This window comes from Lepidochelys kempii, chromosome 1, assembly GCF_965140265.1.
Source record: "Lepidochelys kempii isolate rLepKem1 chromosome 1, rLepKem1.hap2, whole genome shotgun sequence".
Taxonomy (NCBI): domain Eukaryota; kingdom Metazoa; phylum Chordata; order Testudines; family Cheloniidae; genus Lepidochelys; species Lepidochelys kempii.
The window spans coordinates 59,427,494-59,447,428 of NC_133256.1; the positions used below are offsets into that span (position 1 = coordinate 59,427,494).

Consider the following 19,935-nt stretch of genomic DNA (forward strand, 5'->3'; position numbering starts at 1 on the left):
GATGATCACTTTAGATAAGCTATTACCAGCAGGACAGTGGGGTGGGAGGAGGTATTGTTTCATATTCTCTGTGTATATATAAAGTCTGCTGCAGTTTCCACGGTATGCATCCGATGAAGTGAGCTGTAGCTCACGAAAGCTCATGCTCAAATAAATTGGTTAGTCTCTAAGGTGCCACAAGTCCTCCTTTTCTTTTTGCGAATACAGACTAACACAGCTGTTACTCTGAAACCTGTCGTAAGAATGTACCTCTTACTGAGTAAGAAAATAACTACTGTCATCTATCACTTGTCATTCTAATCTAATTGTTTTTTGAAGTGTTGTTGTAACCATATTGGTCCTAGGATATTAGAGAGACAAGGTGGGTGAAGTAATATCTTTTACTGGCCCAGCTTCTGTTGGTGGAAGGGTCAAGCTTTCAAGCTACACAGAGCTCTTCCTCAGGTCTACAACAACATGTATGCAGTGTATCAATGTAACGTTTCCAGTTACATGCTACATTAAAAAGGAGTCAAATTCTCCACTGTCCTGTGACTTGTGTAGTCATTTGTACCAGTGCAAAGTTGAGTGCAAAATGCTCTTTCCTTATCTGCAGTCCTAGAGCGTAAACTCCTTATGGCAAGGACCTGGCTTTTGGGGGTGGGACACTGTATAAATAAACAAACAATATTAACAAATAAATAATAGTAGCAATAACTCTCATACCCTGCCTGGCCCCCCCAAAGCAGGGGAGGTGGGGTTATTGCCGAGGGGCAGGCAAAGGAGTCTGTGGTCATCCTGTTAGCAAATATATACCGACTCTCTCTCCGCGGTGCGTCTACACTGCGAGCACTACAGCTTCAGCACTGCAGCTACGTCCCTGAAGCACAGCCACTTGCTATTGTGACAGAAGAGGTTTTTCTGTTGCTCGACTAAATCCACCCCCAGAGAGGCTGCCATCACCTCGGTCGACATAAGAATTCCACTACATCCACAGCGGGGAGTAGGTCGACCTAACTACAATGGATGAAACTTTTCACATCTCTGAGCGATGTAGCTGTGACTTAAGATAGGTGTCGACCAGGCCTATGTATTGGCTGGCCCACGTAGCCCTGGGCGCTGAGCGGAACTGGCTAGAAGAAAGAATGAAAAATTGTGACTATTTTCACGATATAGCTCAGTGGTTTGAGCACTGGCCTGCTCAACCTAGGGTTGGGAGTTCAATCCTTGAGGAGGCCATTTAGGGATCTGGGGCAAAAATTGGGGATTGGTCCTGCTTTGAGCCGGGGGTTGGACTAGATGACCTCCCGCGGTCCCTTCCAACCCTGATAGTCTATGATTCTATTTAGTTTGTGGCTTTGGGTCACATTCGACTTGCCACCTGCCTGTTTCTGACCTGCCACCTGGTGCGCCCTGTGCAGCTGCAGCCCCAGCTGGGAGATGATGCCCCAGCACAGGCTGCAGGAAGGCTCACACTGCTCTCAGTGCCAACCCCGAGCCCCTTCCCCGGGGCGCAGGGCTGGGTCGTGCCCCTTGAACTCACTGACCGCTTCGCCCATTGCCACTGGCAGCAGCGCTCCCGGAGACTCCCTGCGTCAGAGAGCCCAGCAGGCGCGCAGGCGCGGTGCGGCGCGGGGCTTCCCCGTGTCGCCGCCTCCGATTTGGCCGCCAGGTGGCGCCGCGCCGCGGGGGGGGGGCGGTGTGCTACGTCACTGTTTTCGGCGCTGCGAGGAGCGCAGGGATTGGTGACGCAGCAGGGACGTGCCCGCTATATGAGCTCTGGAAGCCGCTGACTCGGCCCTTTCCGCCTCGCTCCCGCCCGCTCTCGGGTCGCTCGCCGCGCACAGAACGAGCCGCGCCGCCCAGCAGCAGCGCCGCCGCCGCCATGATCATCTACCGGGACTGCATCAGCCGTGAGCGCCGGGCCGCGGGGAGGGGCGGGGGGCCGGGCGGGCGCGCGCGCGCGCGGCGGGGCGCTGCGGGACCGGCCGGGCCCCGCGCATGAGCAGGCCGGGCGGGGAATGCGGAGCTCTGCGGCGGGGGAGGGGAGCGGCCCGCGGCCCGGCCGGGAGCGGCCAGGGGCGGTGCCTGGGCCGCGGAGCGGCCCGGGCCGGGGGCGCGGGCGCGGGCGCGGCGGGTGCGGGGCAGCCGGGCCGGGCTGACGCCGCGCTCTCCCCGCAGAGGATGAGATGTTCTCCGATATCTACAGCATCCGGGAGGTCGCCGACGGGCTCTGCTTGGAAGTGGAGGGGAAGGTGAGTCACCGGGGCTGGGCCTGCCCGGGGACACGTGTCCCGGCGGCCTCTGCCCGCGCCGCAGCCCGGGAGCTGCTGGGGACGCCGCTCCCTGCCCGCGGCGCGCGTGGCCCGGCCGCGGAGCCCGGCACTTACCCCCCCCCCCCCCCCGGGCGGCTCTCCGGCCAAGCCCCGGCCCACGAGCGGCCTGTTGCTCGGCGGAGGCCCGGGGTAACCAGCGAGGCTGTCTGGTAACTGGTCGGAGCCGGCCCGTAGCCCCCGCTGCTTGCTCGGGGCTGCTGGGGGACAAGAGGCAGCTTCGGGAGCGAAGCTGCTACCGTGCGGGGCGGGGGGCAGCTCTGGCCAAGCCTTGTTGGCCCTCACAGGGGTACCCACGCGTGGAGTAACAAGGGCGAGGGCTTGGCGACACCTACAGTGGACGGTAGCTCACCTTATCTTGGTCCCGCCTGCTAGCAGGTCAGTTAACTCTGTGTTTTAGCTCTTTGCTGACACGGTTACAGCTTGATTTGTTGCGAGTGAGGGGAAGCCAACCACTGAGGTGACTGGCATGTCTGAGAGTACCCCAGCTAGAAGACTGACCTATCTGAGGATACTTCAGCTCCAGTAGTCTGTGTAGCTTTTGGTGGTGGTTTATCGTTCTTGTCGGGACTGGGTACAGGACTAGTATCCCAGTACTGACCGAGATCTTTAACCTGTGTGGAAGTTCTATCCCTGCTTATCTGATAGGACAGGCGAAGAATTCAGCGCCGGTATTGTTAAATAATGGGGCAGTTCTATAGTCCACTTCAGCTTTAAAATGAGCAGTTCCTGAATTGACTGACAGCAGCAGTAGGGCTGAGTTAATGGTGCTTTTCTCAACAGTGTAAGTATCATTTGATTCTGTGGTGCTTTTCTCTAGTAAGTTTTTGATGTTCTCTTTAAAATCCAGATGGTCACCAGGACAGAGGGTCAGATTGCTGATGCTTTAATTGGTGGCAATGCCTCCTCTGAAGCTATTGAAGAAGGAACAGATCCCACAGTTGTCACTGGTGTCGATATAGTAATGAATCACCATCTTCAGGAAACTAGCTTTACAAAAGAGTCCTACAAGAAGTATATCAAGGACTACATGAAAGCGTAAGTGAAAACTGGTGTTACCCTTGAACTCCTCTGTGAACGGTACATCATGAATTTCACCTCCTTAGGTATCAGTCCCAAAAGTAAGTCTGAGTCATGGTAGATGCTGATATGTGGTGTGGTCAGTTTGACACTTGAATAACTTCAGTGCTCCAATAGTGTCTCATCATTTGAGACTCCTGATGGTTGAGTATAGAGGAGCACTTCAGAAAATGGTTTTAGCTAAGGTACAGGAATTGTTCATGAGGTGTAGGTCTTACCCTTGCCTTCCTGTTCCATTGAGTGCTGCAGGCTTTTTATGTATAAAACAGAAATGTTTCCTCTACCCCACAGAGTGAGGCTTGGTGTGCTAACATGGGGGTTCTCAAACTGGGGGTTGGGATCCCTCGGGGTCTCAAGTTGTCAGCTTCTACCCCAAATCCTGCTTTGCCTCCAGCATTTATAATGGTGTTAAATATATAAAAAAGTGGTTTTAATTTATGGGGGGGGGGGGTTGCACTCAGAGGCTTGCTATGTGAAAGGGGTCACCAGTACAAAAGTTTGAGAACCACTGTGCTAACATTTATTAGGCCCCATTGCCTTAGATGAGGCATTCTAGAACTAGTGTATTCGTAGGTAAATTCTTGTGTGTTATAAACTGCTCTAGATTTCCAGGAGGCTGTTTAATTTGACACAACACAATGTTTCATTGCCTAAAATTATGTATGTTAATAAACTCTCTGGTCTAATTATCCAACTGTCCAGCATCCAGACTCATAACTTTCTTCCCTCCAAGTGGAAGATGTCCCCTCCAACTTGGGAGTCCCACCTTGGGCCCCTTCTGTCTCCCCCTTTTTTGCTTGGAACAGTGCTCTTGCTGATATGGAACTCTGCCTACTCTCCACACATCCATGAAAGTACTGTTAGTAGCTTTTCTTAGCAGCCAGAACATTTTGCCTTGCAGATGCCAATAGTGTCAAGGAGCTCGTGGTATTAGGAATGCTGCTGAATAGAGGTTCAGCAACAGGAGGCAAACTTCTTCACCTTGACATGAAGTGACCCTGATCTGCTGAACTCCTTTGTTTGTTTCATTCTAGTTAAGAGCTTGTTTGATTTCTTTTAGAATCAAAGCCAGACTTGAGGAGCACAAGCCAGACAGAGTGAAGCCTTTCATGACAGGGGCTGCAGAACAAGTCAAACACATCCTTGCAAACTTCAAAAATTACCAGGTAAGCTTAAATAGCTTTAACTATTTTTGTAGTATGAAACAAAGGAATACCAACTGAGTTGTCTTACTATTAGACACCTTATAGACTTTGAACCTCCTGACTGCTGTAAGGGTAGTGCTTGGGGGAGCCTTCAATCTACCTTTTTCCAGGCTGTCTTGTCATAATTTATAAATGGCTCTAATGTGCTTGTTGCTCATGGCTTTCCTGAGCAGCAACAGAATGGAGTTGACCTGACTCTTGACTTTCACTGCCTATAAGGCTCTAAAGAGAAATAGTACAGTTGACCAAAGTCTAAATATCACAGCTTTGCCTAGCAGTTGAATGTACAGTGGAGGCTTTTAAACTTTATTAAAAAGACAATACTGTATTGACTTATTTGGAAGGCTCTAACCCTAAGAGAGAGCTTCTCCAAATTGGGCATAATTCATTAGAAGTTGATGGCACTTGCCCAAGAAAACTTTCTGGGTCTGGATGACAATGTTTTTTTGTTTTTGTTCTCTCCCTCCCCCCAAACACTGTCCATAGAGTATTTTGGTTACTCATAGTTAGTCTTTACCTCATAGTACATTCATAATTGTAGTAACACCAGTTCTTTTTCAAAGTTCTTTGTAGGTGAAAACATGAATCCAGATGGCATGGTGGCTCTTCTGGACTTCCGTGAGGATGGAGTAACTCCATATATGATTTTCTTTAAGGATGGTTTAGAAACTGAGAAGTGTGTAAGTACCGAGTTCTTGCTCAAATATGTTAGTTTGACTCATGTGGCTAACTTCCCTTGTGTATAAAATGTCCCTGTTGCAATATAAATGTTGCAAGTTACTAATTCAGAGTAGTTTTGGAACTAGAATCACTTGTCAAAATGTAGATGTAACCACATTGGTTACTGGGCTCCATACAGGGGGTAGGTGGTGAAATTTAATAGCTAGTCTGACAGCCTCTGATATATAGGAGATCTGAGTTTAATGCCAGAAGGGACTATTAATTGTGCTGAAACAGTACTGGAAGGCATCTCTTTTCAAAGATGTGGTCCCACTACAGGGAGAGTAAATCAGAGCAGTGGTTGATACATTTCATGGTGTGTTAATTACAGTGGTGGTCCCCATATAGATCAGATTCCATCCCTTTCCTCTGGTAATCCTAGTGGTTCTTGCCTAACAGTATTAGGGCAGTATGTAAGACAAGATAAAACCTCTAATGCAGGTGATGTGGTTTCTTAGTTTATATTCCAGTACCTAAACCCTGGATTGCCGCAGCCCCTGTTACACTCTAACTGCAGCTTGGCTCACGCCTTCCCTTCAAATTCAATTGGCCTCAAATATAGTGAATTACCCAACTTGGCAGGTTAAATACCTGCCAGTTCTAGAAGTGATCTTTGGAGAGTCCTGGACTGGGCCACAACCCATGAGAAGAATTGCTGTTGATCATTGTGATGAAACTGATGCAAATACTGACTACTGTTCTCTAGTCATAAAGTATCCAGGGTGGAATTAATTTGATCCTACACTGAATCTAGTATTTGATTATAATCTGCCACAGCAAATCCCTTCCCTTAGATTACTTTGATTGGGGCCAGTACTGCAGGATCATATGGATCCTGTTACAGTGGCTGTGAACAATATTAGTCCAGGAAAACTAGATTCAAGGCTTTAAACGTTTACTGAAGTCTATTGTAAATTTTCTGGTATGCAAGAGCCTTTTAAAGGTGTATTCAGGAGGTAGCATAAGATGAACTCCATCACATTACCCTTCCAGCAATGGAGGTAGGGGAGAAATCTAGGTGACTATTCTTCTGTTGAGTACCTTTAGAAACTGAGCACCAGCAGCTCTGAAAGCTTGTAGAAATGTTACGCATCCTCTGATAAACCTTGAGCAATTCTCCTGCTGCTCCTGGGTTTGCACTGTGATGCAAAAGGAACTTCCTTGTGCTTTCTGCCTGCCTGATCACATGGCAGCTCAGACTGAATTGGGGAACACATGCAGAGACACCATTGCTTGACTGAACCTGAAATAACCATTGTATTCTTGTTACAGTAACAAAACCGAGCAACTATTTTGGATCACCTGTCATCATAACTTGCTGCTGCTCTTTCCTCATCAACAAACACCAGGACTCAGCAGTGTCTACCAACTGGACTGATACCATCTTGAGCTTTATTCACTTATTTTTGACCCTGATTTGGAGTGGAGGCATTGTTTTAAAAAAAAACTTGTCATGTAGGTTGTCTAAAATAAAACTCATTAAACCCATTCTAGGTAATGCCTGTTGGTCTAATGTGTTTCTTGAGCTGAACTCCTACAGTAAGCTTGCTGCAAGTCTTGTGCCCAAGGACCTTTATACTTGTCAGTAATATAGCCTGATCCTAGTACACTGCAACTTAAGACTGTCTTCAGATAGACTTCATGCAAGTCACTACTTGAGACACTGGAATGCAAGTGCAGGCTCCTAACTTCTGCCTGCCTAGCAGTATGAGGTGAATAAGGGAAATGTCCAAAGAAGTGCCATCATAATGAAGTGGACCTTCTGCATCTCTCACAGTTCTACAAACTGAAGTAATTAACTCTCTGGAAGAGATACCAAAAACCAATAAAACAAAACTGAATTCAAAGCTATTAATATGGAGTATTGGCTGAGCTTCTTTATCAGGCAAGGATATTTGGTTTCTTTACATTGCACAGCAATCTTAAAGTGGGGGGAGAAGATTTGAGTAACAACACCAGAATGCAGCTGTTGAGCTAGTGCATGTGTGTACAGGGGGATGGCGTGGGAAATGCAGCTAATATAAAATTACAATATAGTTTTATGGACTGTCTACAGTTACCACCAAACCATAGAGCAGTATTCTCACTGTGAGCAGCAGTGCATAAGTGGTCAGTCATAGGATTAAGTAGATTTACAACTGGCTTGATAGATGGGACACTGAATATACATGAACTAGCTAAAATATTCCCAATGAAAATATGAAGTAGGTTTTGACAGGAAAGTAAGTGTTGGAGAAACGCAATAGACCACCTTGCTACTTAAGTAAAGGAGGCAGGGTTGGGGTTAGACCTTACAACCCCTTCAATAGTGTTGTACTGAGCTTTTATTTGGGTGTTAGTCCCTGCTAGAGGATTGTCACTAACAATGCATCTACTTGACAGACCTGGAGCATGTGACCATTGCTTTTCTGGTCCTCACTAGGATGCAAGAGTAAAACAGTTCCTTGCGCTTTCTGCCTGTTGTCATGTGACAGTCCAGATTGAATAAAGGAATATAACTAGCCTAGAGCAATTACTGTTAAACTAAAGTAGCTTGACATTAACAAGCTTGTCAATAGTTGGAAGAATTGGGTATATCTTTCCAATCTCAATAGCCTGGTCAAAGGGTTTCTGCTACCTGTGATCAGTTTAGGTTGTGTTTCAGAGCAGGTGGTTGTTAGATCAGAATAGAGCTGCCATAGTAAACAGTGATGGAAATAAGATTTACTCTTTTCTCCACAATGGACTTATCTTTGCCAACAAAAGTAAATCAGATACTGTAGTCTAAGTGGCAATCTTGTAGTTATTCATTCAACTTTCAGTCTAGCATAGAGGGGTGGACAATGAGGAGGGACTTAGTATCTAGGCTACAGTCACCAGCTTTATTCATGGGGGAAGGCTGTTACCTTAGATTTTCACCCTTCCCCTATGTACAAAGTTATGTTTCTCCTGGACGCTAGCAGACTTTTAATGGAGAGAAGCAATGGGATGCTAGCCCCATGAACTGCGAGGGGCTTCTTGACTCATTCCCTTCTGGAGTGGGTGACTTTAATCTGTCTTCATTGAAGCAGCTGTTGTGTTAGACCTCTTTCTGTTCAACCTATTTCTTATTTTCTAGTGTGCGTACCCAAGATGGGAGTCTGAAGCTACACCATGGCCCAGTACAGCTGGGATGGGTTCTACAGCAGGACTTCATAACACTTCATATAATGTCCAGCCAACTACTCCTCATGTTATCATTTTTGCTCCAGTCAAATTTCTTTTGATTATCTTCCCCACTTAGCATGTAGTCAGATTAAGTGATGTCAGTGATGAATAATGAAAGCCTCAGGGCTGTCTATCATCAAAAGTTTTGAAGCATCAGATGTACCCACTATGTGAAGCAGCAGGTCCCTTATGTGAATACAGTTAAATGGGTACAAAAGTTCATAGTTTATTGCAGTGAAGGATGAGCACTAAACTCATCTGCTATAAATCTCCTTTATAATAGCATGGGTTTGTATAATTACAATGGTAGTAAATCACACCCCAAAGTGACAATTATCACCGTGTAGCTTAAGTGTATGTTCAGTCTAAACTCTTCTTACAAAAACAATGAGTCCAGTGGCACCTTAAAGACTAACAAATGTATTTGAACATAAGCTTTAATGGGTAAAATATCCAGTTTGTGTATGGTTTTTAACCCATGAAAGCTTATGCTCAAATACATGTTCGTCTTTAAGGTGCCACTGGCATCCTCATTATTTTTGTGGATACAGATGAACACAGCTACCCCTCTGCTTACAAACACATTTTTTATCCCATTCTAAAATGTGGGATATCAAGTGTGATGCTTTGGTGGAGGATTCCTTAGACAACCTGAGCCCTTGACTGAAGGGGGGGTTTTCTCCTAAGTCTTTGTCAAAAGTTTGAATAAAAGAGGGTTGAGCAGCTGAACTGAAACCCTATTTCCTTGCATTTTTATTCTTGGCTATTGGCCTAAGAAGTGGAACTTACTTGGTAACAAACCAGAATGGTTCCACAATCCAGCTTTGGGTCACTAAAAAATTAATGGTGCAAATAATAGCTGTCAATCACTGCCAAGTGCTGATGCCTGGCTCAGTGATACAGCTGTTCTCCTGCAGCTAGCAGAGGCTGGCAGGCTGCAGAAGGTGAATGCCCAAAAAATTCAAAGCAATTTGGACTGACTTCTTCAAGGTCTATGATGCATGTAGACCCTGAAACTATATCCCTTCCCCTCCTTTTATCTTACCACATTCATCATCTATCATGATGTAAAGAGGGTTATTTGTTGGGGGGAAATTATTCTTTTAAAAGGCTGTAGCCAGAGAAAGTGCTCTGCATGTAGTGTCAGCATCATGTCCTTTTGGTATTGCTCAGTGCTCTTATGGGGGGGATAGCCCATTGCACTCCCGGTCAGTGCCTGGCCTGGGCCAGGGAAACAACTGGCCCAACCACTGGACCAAATTCTCTGATGAGTCCTAGTCATGTGCCACCCGAGGCACGTTGTGCATATGCTAAGAGTTCTATTTTCTCCCTTTCAATGAATACCCTGCATTTGTCTAAGCAGCCTAACTGCTTTCCACCACAGCTGTGTCTTTGTCTTGACTCGGTGCACGCTGCCAATTGATAGCCCTGTTGACCTCATCTCCCAGCCCTACAAATTATGCTCAGTGCTTTGCAGTTCCTTTAGCGTTTAGTGCTTCAGTCAGTTAAAATCCAAGTGCTGCTGAAAAATTGAGTCTCAGATACTTTACTTGGCTTCCTAAAATCCAAATGCCACAGCACCTGCTAACTTCACCCCCCGCAATCCAGTTTTGTAAAAGAGCAAGATTTGGGTTGTACTAAACTGCTGGAGGGCGGTGGTTCCATTATGTTGTAGCTTTTTAGTCAGAAAACAGGTGCTAGAGAAGAGCTAGATTCTTGGCTTTGTTTCACTAGTCTGCTTTCGACCCTTTGAAAAATATAGTTGTTACATACATTTCAGTCAGTTCCTGTTATCTGGACTCTGTAACATCTCACTAAACTGAAGTGTGTTACTGTAGCTAGTCCCAGTGCGATGACTTTTAGGTCTTGTCACTTTATTCCTCCATAGAAAGTAGAAAAATCTAGGTGTTTAGTACTTCTCAACTTTTTTTTTTTTTTTTGGTCTGTACTAACCCTGGTACTATAGGTGTGGAAGGTGGAGGCCTAGTACAGTCGGTCTTGGAATGTAAAAAATGACAATCCCATCTATGCACTTGGCTAAAGCCAAAGGCTGCTGCATTAGCCCAGAGCACTGCTAAAGGGAACCCACAAAAGAAGACATAAAAAAGCTTGGACAGAGGGGTTTGGGGTCTTTAGGAGGTAGAAAGTAGTGCTGGACGTCTAGACTGTGGCCAGCTGATGCCCCAGGAAGATCAGGGCATGGCAAGTGCCAAGGAAGTGAGGAAAAAGCAAGAAAAGGTTTTTTTGAGAAAGTTCAGAGAGGTGAGTCACCTTTCACGGAGCCTGTTTGACTCTAGCTCTGCTTTTATGTTTATTTTTTTGATCTATGGCTTTCTATAGTAGATGCTTTTTAAGAATATAAACCATGCCAGCTGCAATATAGTGACCCTTTGTTTTCCCATGTTGCCATTGAGCACCTTTACAAAATGTAATTAAGTATCTAAGTGACCTAGTAATGCTATAGGCTCCACCTCTTCCATGACTGAGCAAACACAATAAACCTTCAGAACTCCCTGGCATTGTCGCCATCCCTGAGTGCTTTGTCTACATGGGAACACTTGGGAAAGTCAGGGCAAATCAGCTAAATGAAGTCAGTGCATGTTCAAGCACATTAAACCCTTGTGTCAAGGTTCCTTCCCCACTCTGAACTCTAGGGTACGTATGTAGGGATCTGCATGAAAACCTCCTAAGCTTACTTTTACCAGCTTAGGGTAAAACTTCCCCAAGGTACAAACTATTTTATCTTTTGCCCTTGGACTTTCGCTGCCACCACCAAACGTCTAACACCGGTTACTGGGAACGAGTCCGTCTGGAAATGTCTTTCCCCCCAAAATCCTCCCAAATCTTACACCCCCTTTTTTTCTGGGGAATGTTTGATAAAAATCCTCACCAATTTGCATAGGTGACCACAGACCCAAATCCTTGGATCTTAAGAACAATGAAAAAGCAATCAGTTTCTTAAAAGAAGAATTTTAATAGAATAGAAGAAAAAGTAAAAAGAATCACCTCTGTAAAAATCAGGATGGTAAATACCTTACAGGGTAATTAGATTCAAAACAGAGAGAATCCCTCTGGGCAAAACCTTAAGTTACAAAAAGACACAAGAACAGGAATATCCATTCCATTCAGCACAGCTTATTTCCTCAGCCATTTAAAGAAATCAGAATCTAACGCATATCTAGCTAGATTACTTTTGCTAAGTTCTAAGACTCCATTCCTGTTCTGTCCCCGGCAAAAGCATCACACAGACTGAGAGAGAGGCTTTGTTTCTCCCTCCCCCGCAGCTTTTGAAAGTATCTTGTCTCCCCATTGGTCATTTTGGTCAGGTGCCAGCAAGGTTATCCTAGCTTCTTAACCCTTTACAGGGGGAAGGGTTTTTCCTCTGGCCAGGAGGGATTTTAAAGGTGTTTACCCTTCCCTTTATATTTATGACACCTTGTGTGGATGCTCTCATTCAGGAGTGAAGTGAGCTTAGTTAGGTGATATATTTTATTGGACCAATTTCTGTTGGTGAGATTGAGCCACACACAGCTCTTCAGATCTGGGAAACTGTCAGAGCTAAATACAAGGTGGAACAGATTATTTAGCACAAGTAGTTAGGACATGTTTCATGGGACCATTCTAAGTTAAGTGGCCTGTTAACACCTGTGCAGTCATGGAGGGAGGGGTGCAAGGTAGTTGTTCGTGGGTTAGGGATTGTTGTAATAAGCCATAAATCCAATGTCTCTGTTCAGTCCATGATTTTTAATGTGTAGCAAAGTTCTGAATTTAAGCTCCCAGGCCTGTATTTTGTGCAGGTTTCCTTTGAGGATGAGATCTGGTAGGGCAGATGTTGCGTGATCGCTTTGTGAAAAGTGTTTACCCACAGGTGATAGGATTTTTGTTGTTATTTTTTCTGGGTGAATTCCCTTGAAAGCAAAGGGCATGGCTACACTGGAAACTTCAAACCGCTGTTGCAGGAGCGCTGGGTGAGTGCGAGTGTGGTCACACGAGAGCACTCCTGGTAATCCACCTCCCATGAAGGGATTAGCTCCGAGTGCTGGGAGTGTGGCTCCTAGTGCTTGGAGCCCGTTTACACTAGTGCTTTAAAGCGCTCTGACTTGCTGCGCTCGGGGGTGATTTTTCACCCCCCTGAGCCAGCAAATTAGAGCGCTATAAAACGTGAGCGTAGCCAAGCCCATAGTGAGTGTCTGGTTTCACCTGCATAGTTGTTACTGGGGCATTTAATGCAGTGACTGAGTACATCACATCTTGTGATCATTCTCTGTAACAATGCTCTGAGCCTACTTGGCTCCTGAAGGAGAGTGTCCACACCCGGATTTAACACACTTCAATGTGCATTGGACTTCAGTTGATTAGTCTTAACTTTCCTGGGGCCTGGTCTATACTGAAAAATATCAGCTTAGCTGCAGCTGTATCAGTCAAGGGGTGTGAAACCACCACACCCCTCACTGACAACTGACAACATAGCTGCATCTATGCTGGGAGCTATGTAAGGGGAGAGGACTTCTGTTGACATAGCTAATGTCGTTTGGGGAGGTGGTGTTCCTACACTAATGGGAAAAAACCCTCCTGTCAGTGTACACTGAGGCTATGTCTACATTACGGATCTTAAGAGGTCCTTAATCTATAAACTAGGGTTCTTAATCCTACACTAGCCACCAAATAAATCAGCTTCCATGATACCTTACAACAGGATATGTGCATTTAAGCCTCTCATTCTACCCATGATGTAAATGTCTCAATAGAAGAAGAAGAAAAAAATCCCTGCAGGTCTTGGCAAAAAATCTTGCTAAATTAGTCCCTGCTCCAATTATTTCATTTTCACTGGATTTTCAATTTGACAAGCCCTGCTTGGAAACTTGCTCATCTTGCTTAACCAACCCCTGTGTCAAACTGCACCCAAGACTGGCAGCACACAGATTCGAGAGTTGTGCTGTGCTGTGGCTGGTTTTGTTAATATACAATCCCATTGACCGGCAGCTATCCTAAGGCTTCTGTGGCTCCCATCACTGATACTAGAGTGAGATGCCTCTGTTTAGAGTGTTCTGTAAGTAAAAAATGAAAAACTTAAGTGACACAAGAAACACTCAGAAGAAAGTGATCGAAGCCCCAAAAATCCTGTGGGGGATTTGTCAAAAAATACTCAGCATTGGCCTGACTACTATTGAAGTACTATTGATTTTAATGGACGGAGCGTGAAGTGGATGCTAAAGAGCTTTGTATGAACCCCCTATGAACAGTGAGCACCAAGTTATTGTTGATAAAGCATTATAAACGTGACTAATGCCTTACATATAGAAGCCAGCCTGTGCCACGTACCATTCAAGCTGATGGCCCAATCCTGCTAACACTTAAGCACGTGAATAATTTTACTCACATGAGTAGTCCGAGCCTCTGAGCATTGGCAACTTTCCCAGGGTTCCCCGTCAGGTGCTCTGAGCAGGGCAAGGTTTAATTCAAGATGTCAATCTCTTTGGCCTTGTCTAACCTACAAAAGCAGCCATGTTAAGAATCTCACTAGCATTACATGAGTAAAGTTGCTCCTGTATTAAGTATTTGCTGGATCAGGCCCTAAGTTAAGATGGTTCTTGAAGAGTAATGATCACAAACACGAGAAGTGAAAAAATGTGGGTAACAGCAATACAAGGGTCGTTCTTTGAAGAGTAGCGTAGGCTGCCCAGAGCTGTGGTGTAAACTGGCAGGAGCTCTTCAGCTAGCAACTAACATATTATCAGATTCATAGGTCTCCATTGTGCCAAGAGAAGTTGAGCCTAATTTAAATTGGTGTTCTAAAGGGTGGGGGTTTTTCAATCCAGTATTAGTTGAGTATTGACTAGTGAGTATCTATGTGGCTACTAGAACCCTGGCGTTTCATTGAGCAGCAGACAGCACAGATTGGGCTGCAGCTTCTAAGGCAGTGTTATTGCATCAGCACCCTTGGAAACACCACTCCTGACATGAGTTCAAAGTGAACCTGAGTAAGCAGTTGCACACAGAGAGAGGAAAGAGATGAGTAGCCTCTTCACTTCCTCCTCCTTGTATTCAAAGCCAGTAACTAACTCAGAACATTGTGTGAGCACAGAGACTTGCATGCTCAGAGAAAAGAGAGACCTGACTCCATTCTGAGGGCAACTATCTTTTCTTTTCAAGTCTTCGTTCATCACCCTGCTGCCTGCCCTCACATCAAGACCCTGCAAATTCTCTGGCACTGTGTCATGGACGGGTCCCGTGGACCCAAAAGCTGAACATAACAAAGGAACATGGGGGGTTTACATGCAGAAAGAATATTTAATGAATCAGGCTGCCAGCAAAGAACCTCCTTTCATTTATGATTTAGCTCCCTGACACCTTTGTGATACAGTAACTATTCAAGAGTAGTCATAATTGACTGCTTCCACACCTCCTTAATTACTAGCAATTTACCAGAATGTTACTGTTTATATATTGCATTTCTAAGATTTTATAATACACTATAATGAAAATACAAGATAAAGGTGAAGAGTGCTATAATATAAATAGGCTGAAACAGGGAGGGGAAATTACAAATGTTTATTTTGGAGTCTAACATAAAATGCCCTGGCCTTCTATTCTCCCCAAAAGGGGGGTTATTACCATACCTGTTAAATTACTTATATATGGCAGAAGAAGAGAGTATTACAAAAATTCACCATTTATTACTAGTCTTTAAAGATTTGTGTACAAAGACTTAGGCTCAGACTCTGAAAGGTATTTAAGTGTTTGACTTCCTTTGAAATCAACAGGATTCAGGTCATAAATACCTTTTAAAATCTGGGCCTTATTGACTAGGAGATTGACCCCGATTCAGCTGTCAGTGGTTGGCAGCTGAGATAGGTACACCAGTGATGCCTCCTGTGGCTGATTTATGCCAGTATAAACATGGTAAACCAGTTTAAGTGCATCTATTAGGGATTTGCACCAATTTAACTAGACTGATTTTTAAACAGATGTAATTAAACTGGTAGGAAAGTACTTTGGAAGTAAAGGCAAAGCCTTGTCTATATTCTCTATACTTGCATGTCTTCTCGCTAGTATGTGATGAGACAAGAACAACTGTCCTCCAGTGTCTAATTTCCTGTGGAATTTGGCTTCTTCACTCCCCAGTGCTATGCCTCAACAACTGTCCCTCGAGAGACAAGGTGGGTGAGGTCAGATCTTTTATTGGATCAACCTCTGTTGGTGGTAAAAATACAAACTTTTGAGCTACACAGAGCTCTTCTTCAGGTGACTGCATAGCGTGACCGATTGTCTCTTGCCAACAGAAATTGGTCCAGTAAAAGATATTACTTCACCCATCTTGTCTCTGAGGCTTTGTCTACACTAGCACTTTCCTCGGTCAAACTTTTGTCAGTTGGGGGTATGAGAAAAACACACCCCTGACCACCAAAAGTGCCCACGTGGACAGCACTATGTCAGCAGGGGACACTCTCCTGCCAACATAGCTACCGCTGCTTTTTAGGGGTGTCTTAACTATACTGGCCAAAGAGCTGTCTCCTTCTGGCAGAGAGCGGCTACCTGGGAGACCTTACGGTGACACAGCTGTGCCGCTTTAAGGTCTGTAGTGCAGACATAGCCTGATATCCTGGAATCATCATGGCTACAACAACACTGCAAACAGCTACCACTGGGGTCATTTTGTTCCACTAATTCCTTATTTACATACATCTATTCTACCCCCACCCAATAGTCTGGAAACCAATACAGGAAACATGCAGGAATTCTTATTTCAGCAGTTCCCATCCTGGTCCATGGGCCATTGAGGACAGGGAGGTCACATACTGCTGGCTCTTCCTCCATTTCCAGCTGCTTCTCAGGTTGGCTAGGTTCTTCATTGCAAGGTATGGCTTGGAGAAGCAGCTGGAAACATGGAGGGGGTACCATCCTTATAGTCTGTGCTAGGACCACTGGTATATAACAGGAGGGAGGTGTTAGGACCTTCACACAGGGACTGCAGCTGTCAGCCACCAGCTGGAGAATAATGCCAGGTAAAAGGGAATATGGCTGTCCCCTGGACATTCCATCCACGTGCTGATTAGAGGACCAGCTGCTGTCATAGCTTGGGAGGAAGCCATCTGATCACTCAGATGCTTCCACTTTGAATGCTACAGCAAAAACCCAGCCATGCAGTGACAACTCCCAGCAGCCGCCACTGATTCCCAGTCTGAAGCTCAGGGGAACTGGATTAAAATGGCTGTAGGGAGTTCTAATGCACAGCTCTGGTTCGGGGAATAGCAGCTACAATGACACAGGCCTTGCCAAAGGGCCGGATAGGACTCAGGGTAATGTTGGGTTCTGCCCAGGGAACCTTGGGCCTTGTAGTTTTCCTGCCATCTAAGGGAGGAAGTTTATCAGCAAACATAGACTTTTGGACTGTGGGGAAACCTTTTTTGTTTGTTTGTTTTTAAACCAAGAGGGTGTTTTTGCATTCCACTCCTGTTTGTAAAATAACCCCACTAGCATATGCACCGTTTCCTTCTCAACCTGTACTGAGGACATTCTTTCCCATATAGCTCTATTTTTACCCGGCCCTCTCCACATCACAAATGGCTTCATTTTACTCTGTTTTCTCTCCCAAGAGATGTCTGGGGAAATTTCACCTCCCTCCAGCGGTGGGATACAATCCTGCAATCACATCAGTCATGCTTATCACATCTCTCACCTACCATTCTACACCTTCAGTAGAGCCAACATGTGTCTCACACACATTTCTGACCAGGCCCTTTGGAAGAAGTTGGATAGGGAAACCCTGTGAATAAGATAACAAGAACCCAGCCTGTCATCCAATTCACAAGGCTAGGCAGGAGTCACTTAAGCCTTACAATGCTGAAGGGGAAGAGGATTGTCCTCTGTTTTACACACTTACAAACATCAGAACAGCCACACTGGGTCAGACCAAAGGTCCATCTAGCCCAGTATCCTGTCTTCCAACTGTGGCAATACCAGGTCCCCCAGAGGGAATGAACAGAACAGATAATCATCAAGTGACCCATCCCTTGTAGCCCACTCCCAGCTTCTGGTAAACAGGCTAGGGCCACTCAGAGCATGGGACTGCAGAACTTCGGTTCTGAAGAGGAGTACACTTGTTCTTAATACCTCTTCAATCACTCTTCTCTCCCCAAGGCTTGGTGCACTCCTGCCCCTCTCTCTGATCATGCCGGAAGGTCCCATGGACCAACAGATCTATGCTGCCTGACTGTGTCCTTTTGGCCACTAGCCTTCACAGCTCAAGCACAGATATGCATGGGGCTTCCTGCCTTTTCCTGAAAGCTCCAGTTCAAATTCCCCACTTTCACCCTGTTATCTTCCTGGCCTAACTGGGAAGATATCAGCTGACAGTAGGTGTCAGGCATACAGGTCACAGGCAAAAGTACTGATTCCACTCTAGACTCCTCCTGGCCCTATCTCATCAGCCAAGCCCTTCCCTTTTTCCTGCACATCAGATAACCCCCTCCACCACCCCATACACACACACCCAAAGACCGGGCAATTATTCAGTTTTCCTAAGAATTAAAATAGCCAGAATGTCATTTCGTGATTAATGTATGCAAATATTTCTACTGGTCAGCTGCTTTGGGGATGATGGTTACATTACCACAAAAAGTCCCCGAAATATGGCAGACAGAACCCCAAGTTAACAGCTGCACTGTGACTACTGCAATGCTGATATAGCCTGGCAGTTTTATATCTAGGTTAGTTTTCTAATGGCCTCTGATGACTAATAAGGAGGCCATGCCCGGGGTCAGTAGAGTATTGTGTTAACTTACACAAGAGGATGAGAGGATGTCCAGATGATTCAAAATACAAGTTCTCTCATACAAATTAGCTTGTAGCCATTTAGCCTTTCATTAGGATCCTGTCAGATCTCACAGGCTAAGTTGGTTGACCCAGGTCAATGCTTGAGTGTGAATCTTCTAAGGCATTGTCTACCTAGGGGAAATTAGCCAGCGTCACTATTCCTGTGTGGATGCTATTCAAGAATAAGATTTTATTTCAGAATAATTCCCTTCTGTATTTATTTCAGAATAATTACACCAAATTTCTTCTGAATAGAGTGTCCACATGGGGAGCTATTGCAGCATAGTTAGTCTGGTATAGCTCTGCAGGTTAATTTCCCTGATGTAGACAAGTCCTAAGCTACATTTACATGCAGCAAGTAAGGCTGGTGAGTCACTTCCTTCTAAATCAGTACCTAACCAATGACTCTGCCTTGTGCTAGGGTTTGTCAGATGAGACATACAATCAAGTTCTTGACCACTTAAAACCATGCATGAGAACAGTGAAGTTTTAACACTGTTGGCCAAATCCCTGTGTGGATAATAACAGAGTCTACCTATGTTAAAGGAAGCAGCATTGCCAAGGCGTTAAAGTAGGGGAACTGGCAATAAAAATATCTGGACTCTATTCCCTATTCAGCTGTTGGCTTGGTTTGTCACCTTGTACAGTTCATGTACCATTCCTGTGTTTCAGTTTCCCCATCCATATGATGTGGATAACACCTACTCCCATGTGCTGCTTTGCCATATACCTGACAGAAGAGGTGATGTGGGAGATATAGGGCCATATTGTTGCATGGTGGGAGCCAACTGGCAATTGTGCACTGGAAACACACCAGCTGGCTGGCTGGAGTACAATTCCCAACAATAAAGGTAACCGCATAAGTGACCTGTAAAAGAAACCAGTGAATATTCTATCCCTCCCCCATGCAATCTGTCCCTCCCACACACCATTTTTCATTTATTTTGTTTGTTTTCGGTTCTTTATAATGTATAAGAAGTCTTCATTCCTCCCACCCCCACCCCTTTTTCCCCCCTAACCTCCCTTTCCCCGCAAATAATTTTTTTGGATACTCCCTGTCTCCATAAGAAATATCACATATTGACTTCTCTTTTGCTGGAAGACACTTTGGAGAATGAGTGGCCTTGTGAGAACCCCTGATGGAGAGGGGAGAAGAGATTTTTAGTCAGGTGGTTTAAACTCTTTCATTTAAATGAGCTTTTTAAAAAAATATTAAACTGACAGCTTTCATTAGGAAAGATTTAAACAACTCACTTCCTCAAAGGAAAGCCTGAGAAAGCTCTGCCTCCTCCAATTCTCCCCTCTTCCAAAGAAAAGCTTCATCTTCATAACATTTCCAAGATAACAAACAAGCAGAAAAGAAACCGACGAATCAAAAAACATCCAGAACATTTACATCATAAAGAAACAAAAGAGTCACACACTTTAAAAAAAGATCTTTGCAGGTCACCTTTAATATCATGGTTAGATTATTGTGAAGAACCTGTGCTGGTAGATTCCAGTCTGAAGATAAAGGAATACACCCCCAGTTCAGCACATATGTGGACAAATAAAATTTAAGGGGGCAGAAGAGAGAGAGGCTTCTAACCAGGTCCAGCAGTTCATCAGTGAATCAA

At 45.1% G+C, this 19,935-nt stretch overlaps 1 protein-coding gene and 2 non-coding genes across 4 annotated transcripts; all 3 read left to right on the top strand.

The window, feature by feature from the left end:
* Positions 1–1,756: 1,756 nt before the first annotated feature.
* Positions 1,757–6,815, top strand: TPT1 (tumor protein, translationally-controlled 1). Of its 2 annotated transcripts, XM_073345053.1 has the most exons (6): positions 1,757–1,892; positions 2,161–2,234; positions 3,163–3,350; positions 4,453–4,558; positions 5,161–5,277; positions 6,590–6,815. In XM_073345053.1, the coding sequence occupies exons 1-6, from the start codon at positions 1,865–1,867 to the stop codon at positions 6,590–6,592; spliced, it is 516 nt and encodes a 171-aa protein (XP_073201154.1). In that variant the 5' UTR covers positions 1,757–1,864; the 3' UTR covers positions 6,593–6,815. The 2 variants fall into 2 exon arrangements, with proteins under 2 accessions (XP_073201154.1, XP_073201164.1); XM_073345063.1 differs by lacking the exon at positions 2,161–2,234 and having other exon boundaries at positions 1,776–1,892.
* On the top strand, positions 6,405–6,536 carry LOC140905696 (small nucleolar RNA SNORA31). The gene has a single exon (XR_012156934.1). It is a non-coding gene; the product is annotated as a small nucleolar RNA SNORA31 (small nucleolar RNA).
* An 867-nt stretch (positions 6,816–7,682) lies between the features above and the next one.
* On the top strand, positions 7,683–7,817 carry LOC140905697 (small nucleolar RNA SNORA31). Its single transcript, XR_012156935.1, has one exon. It is a non-coding gene; the product is annotated as a small nucleolar RNA SNORA31 (small nucleolar RNA).
* Positions 7,818–19,935: the final 12,118 nt, after the last annotated feature.

Bases quoted from the DNA above. Each gene is read 5' to 3' on its own strand.
- TPT1 (XM_073345053.1), top strand. From the start codon at position 1,865: ATGATCATCTACCGGGACTGCATCAGCC. The intron at 2,235-3,162 runs GTGAGTCACCGG...TTTAAAATCCAG, and splicing joins GCTTGGAAGTGGAGGGGAAG to ATGGTCACCAGGACAGAGGG. The intron at 4,559-5,160 runs GTAAGCTTAAAT...TCTTTTTCAAAG, and splicing joins CAAACTTCAAAAATTACCAG to TTCTTTGTAGGTGAAAACAT.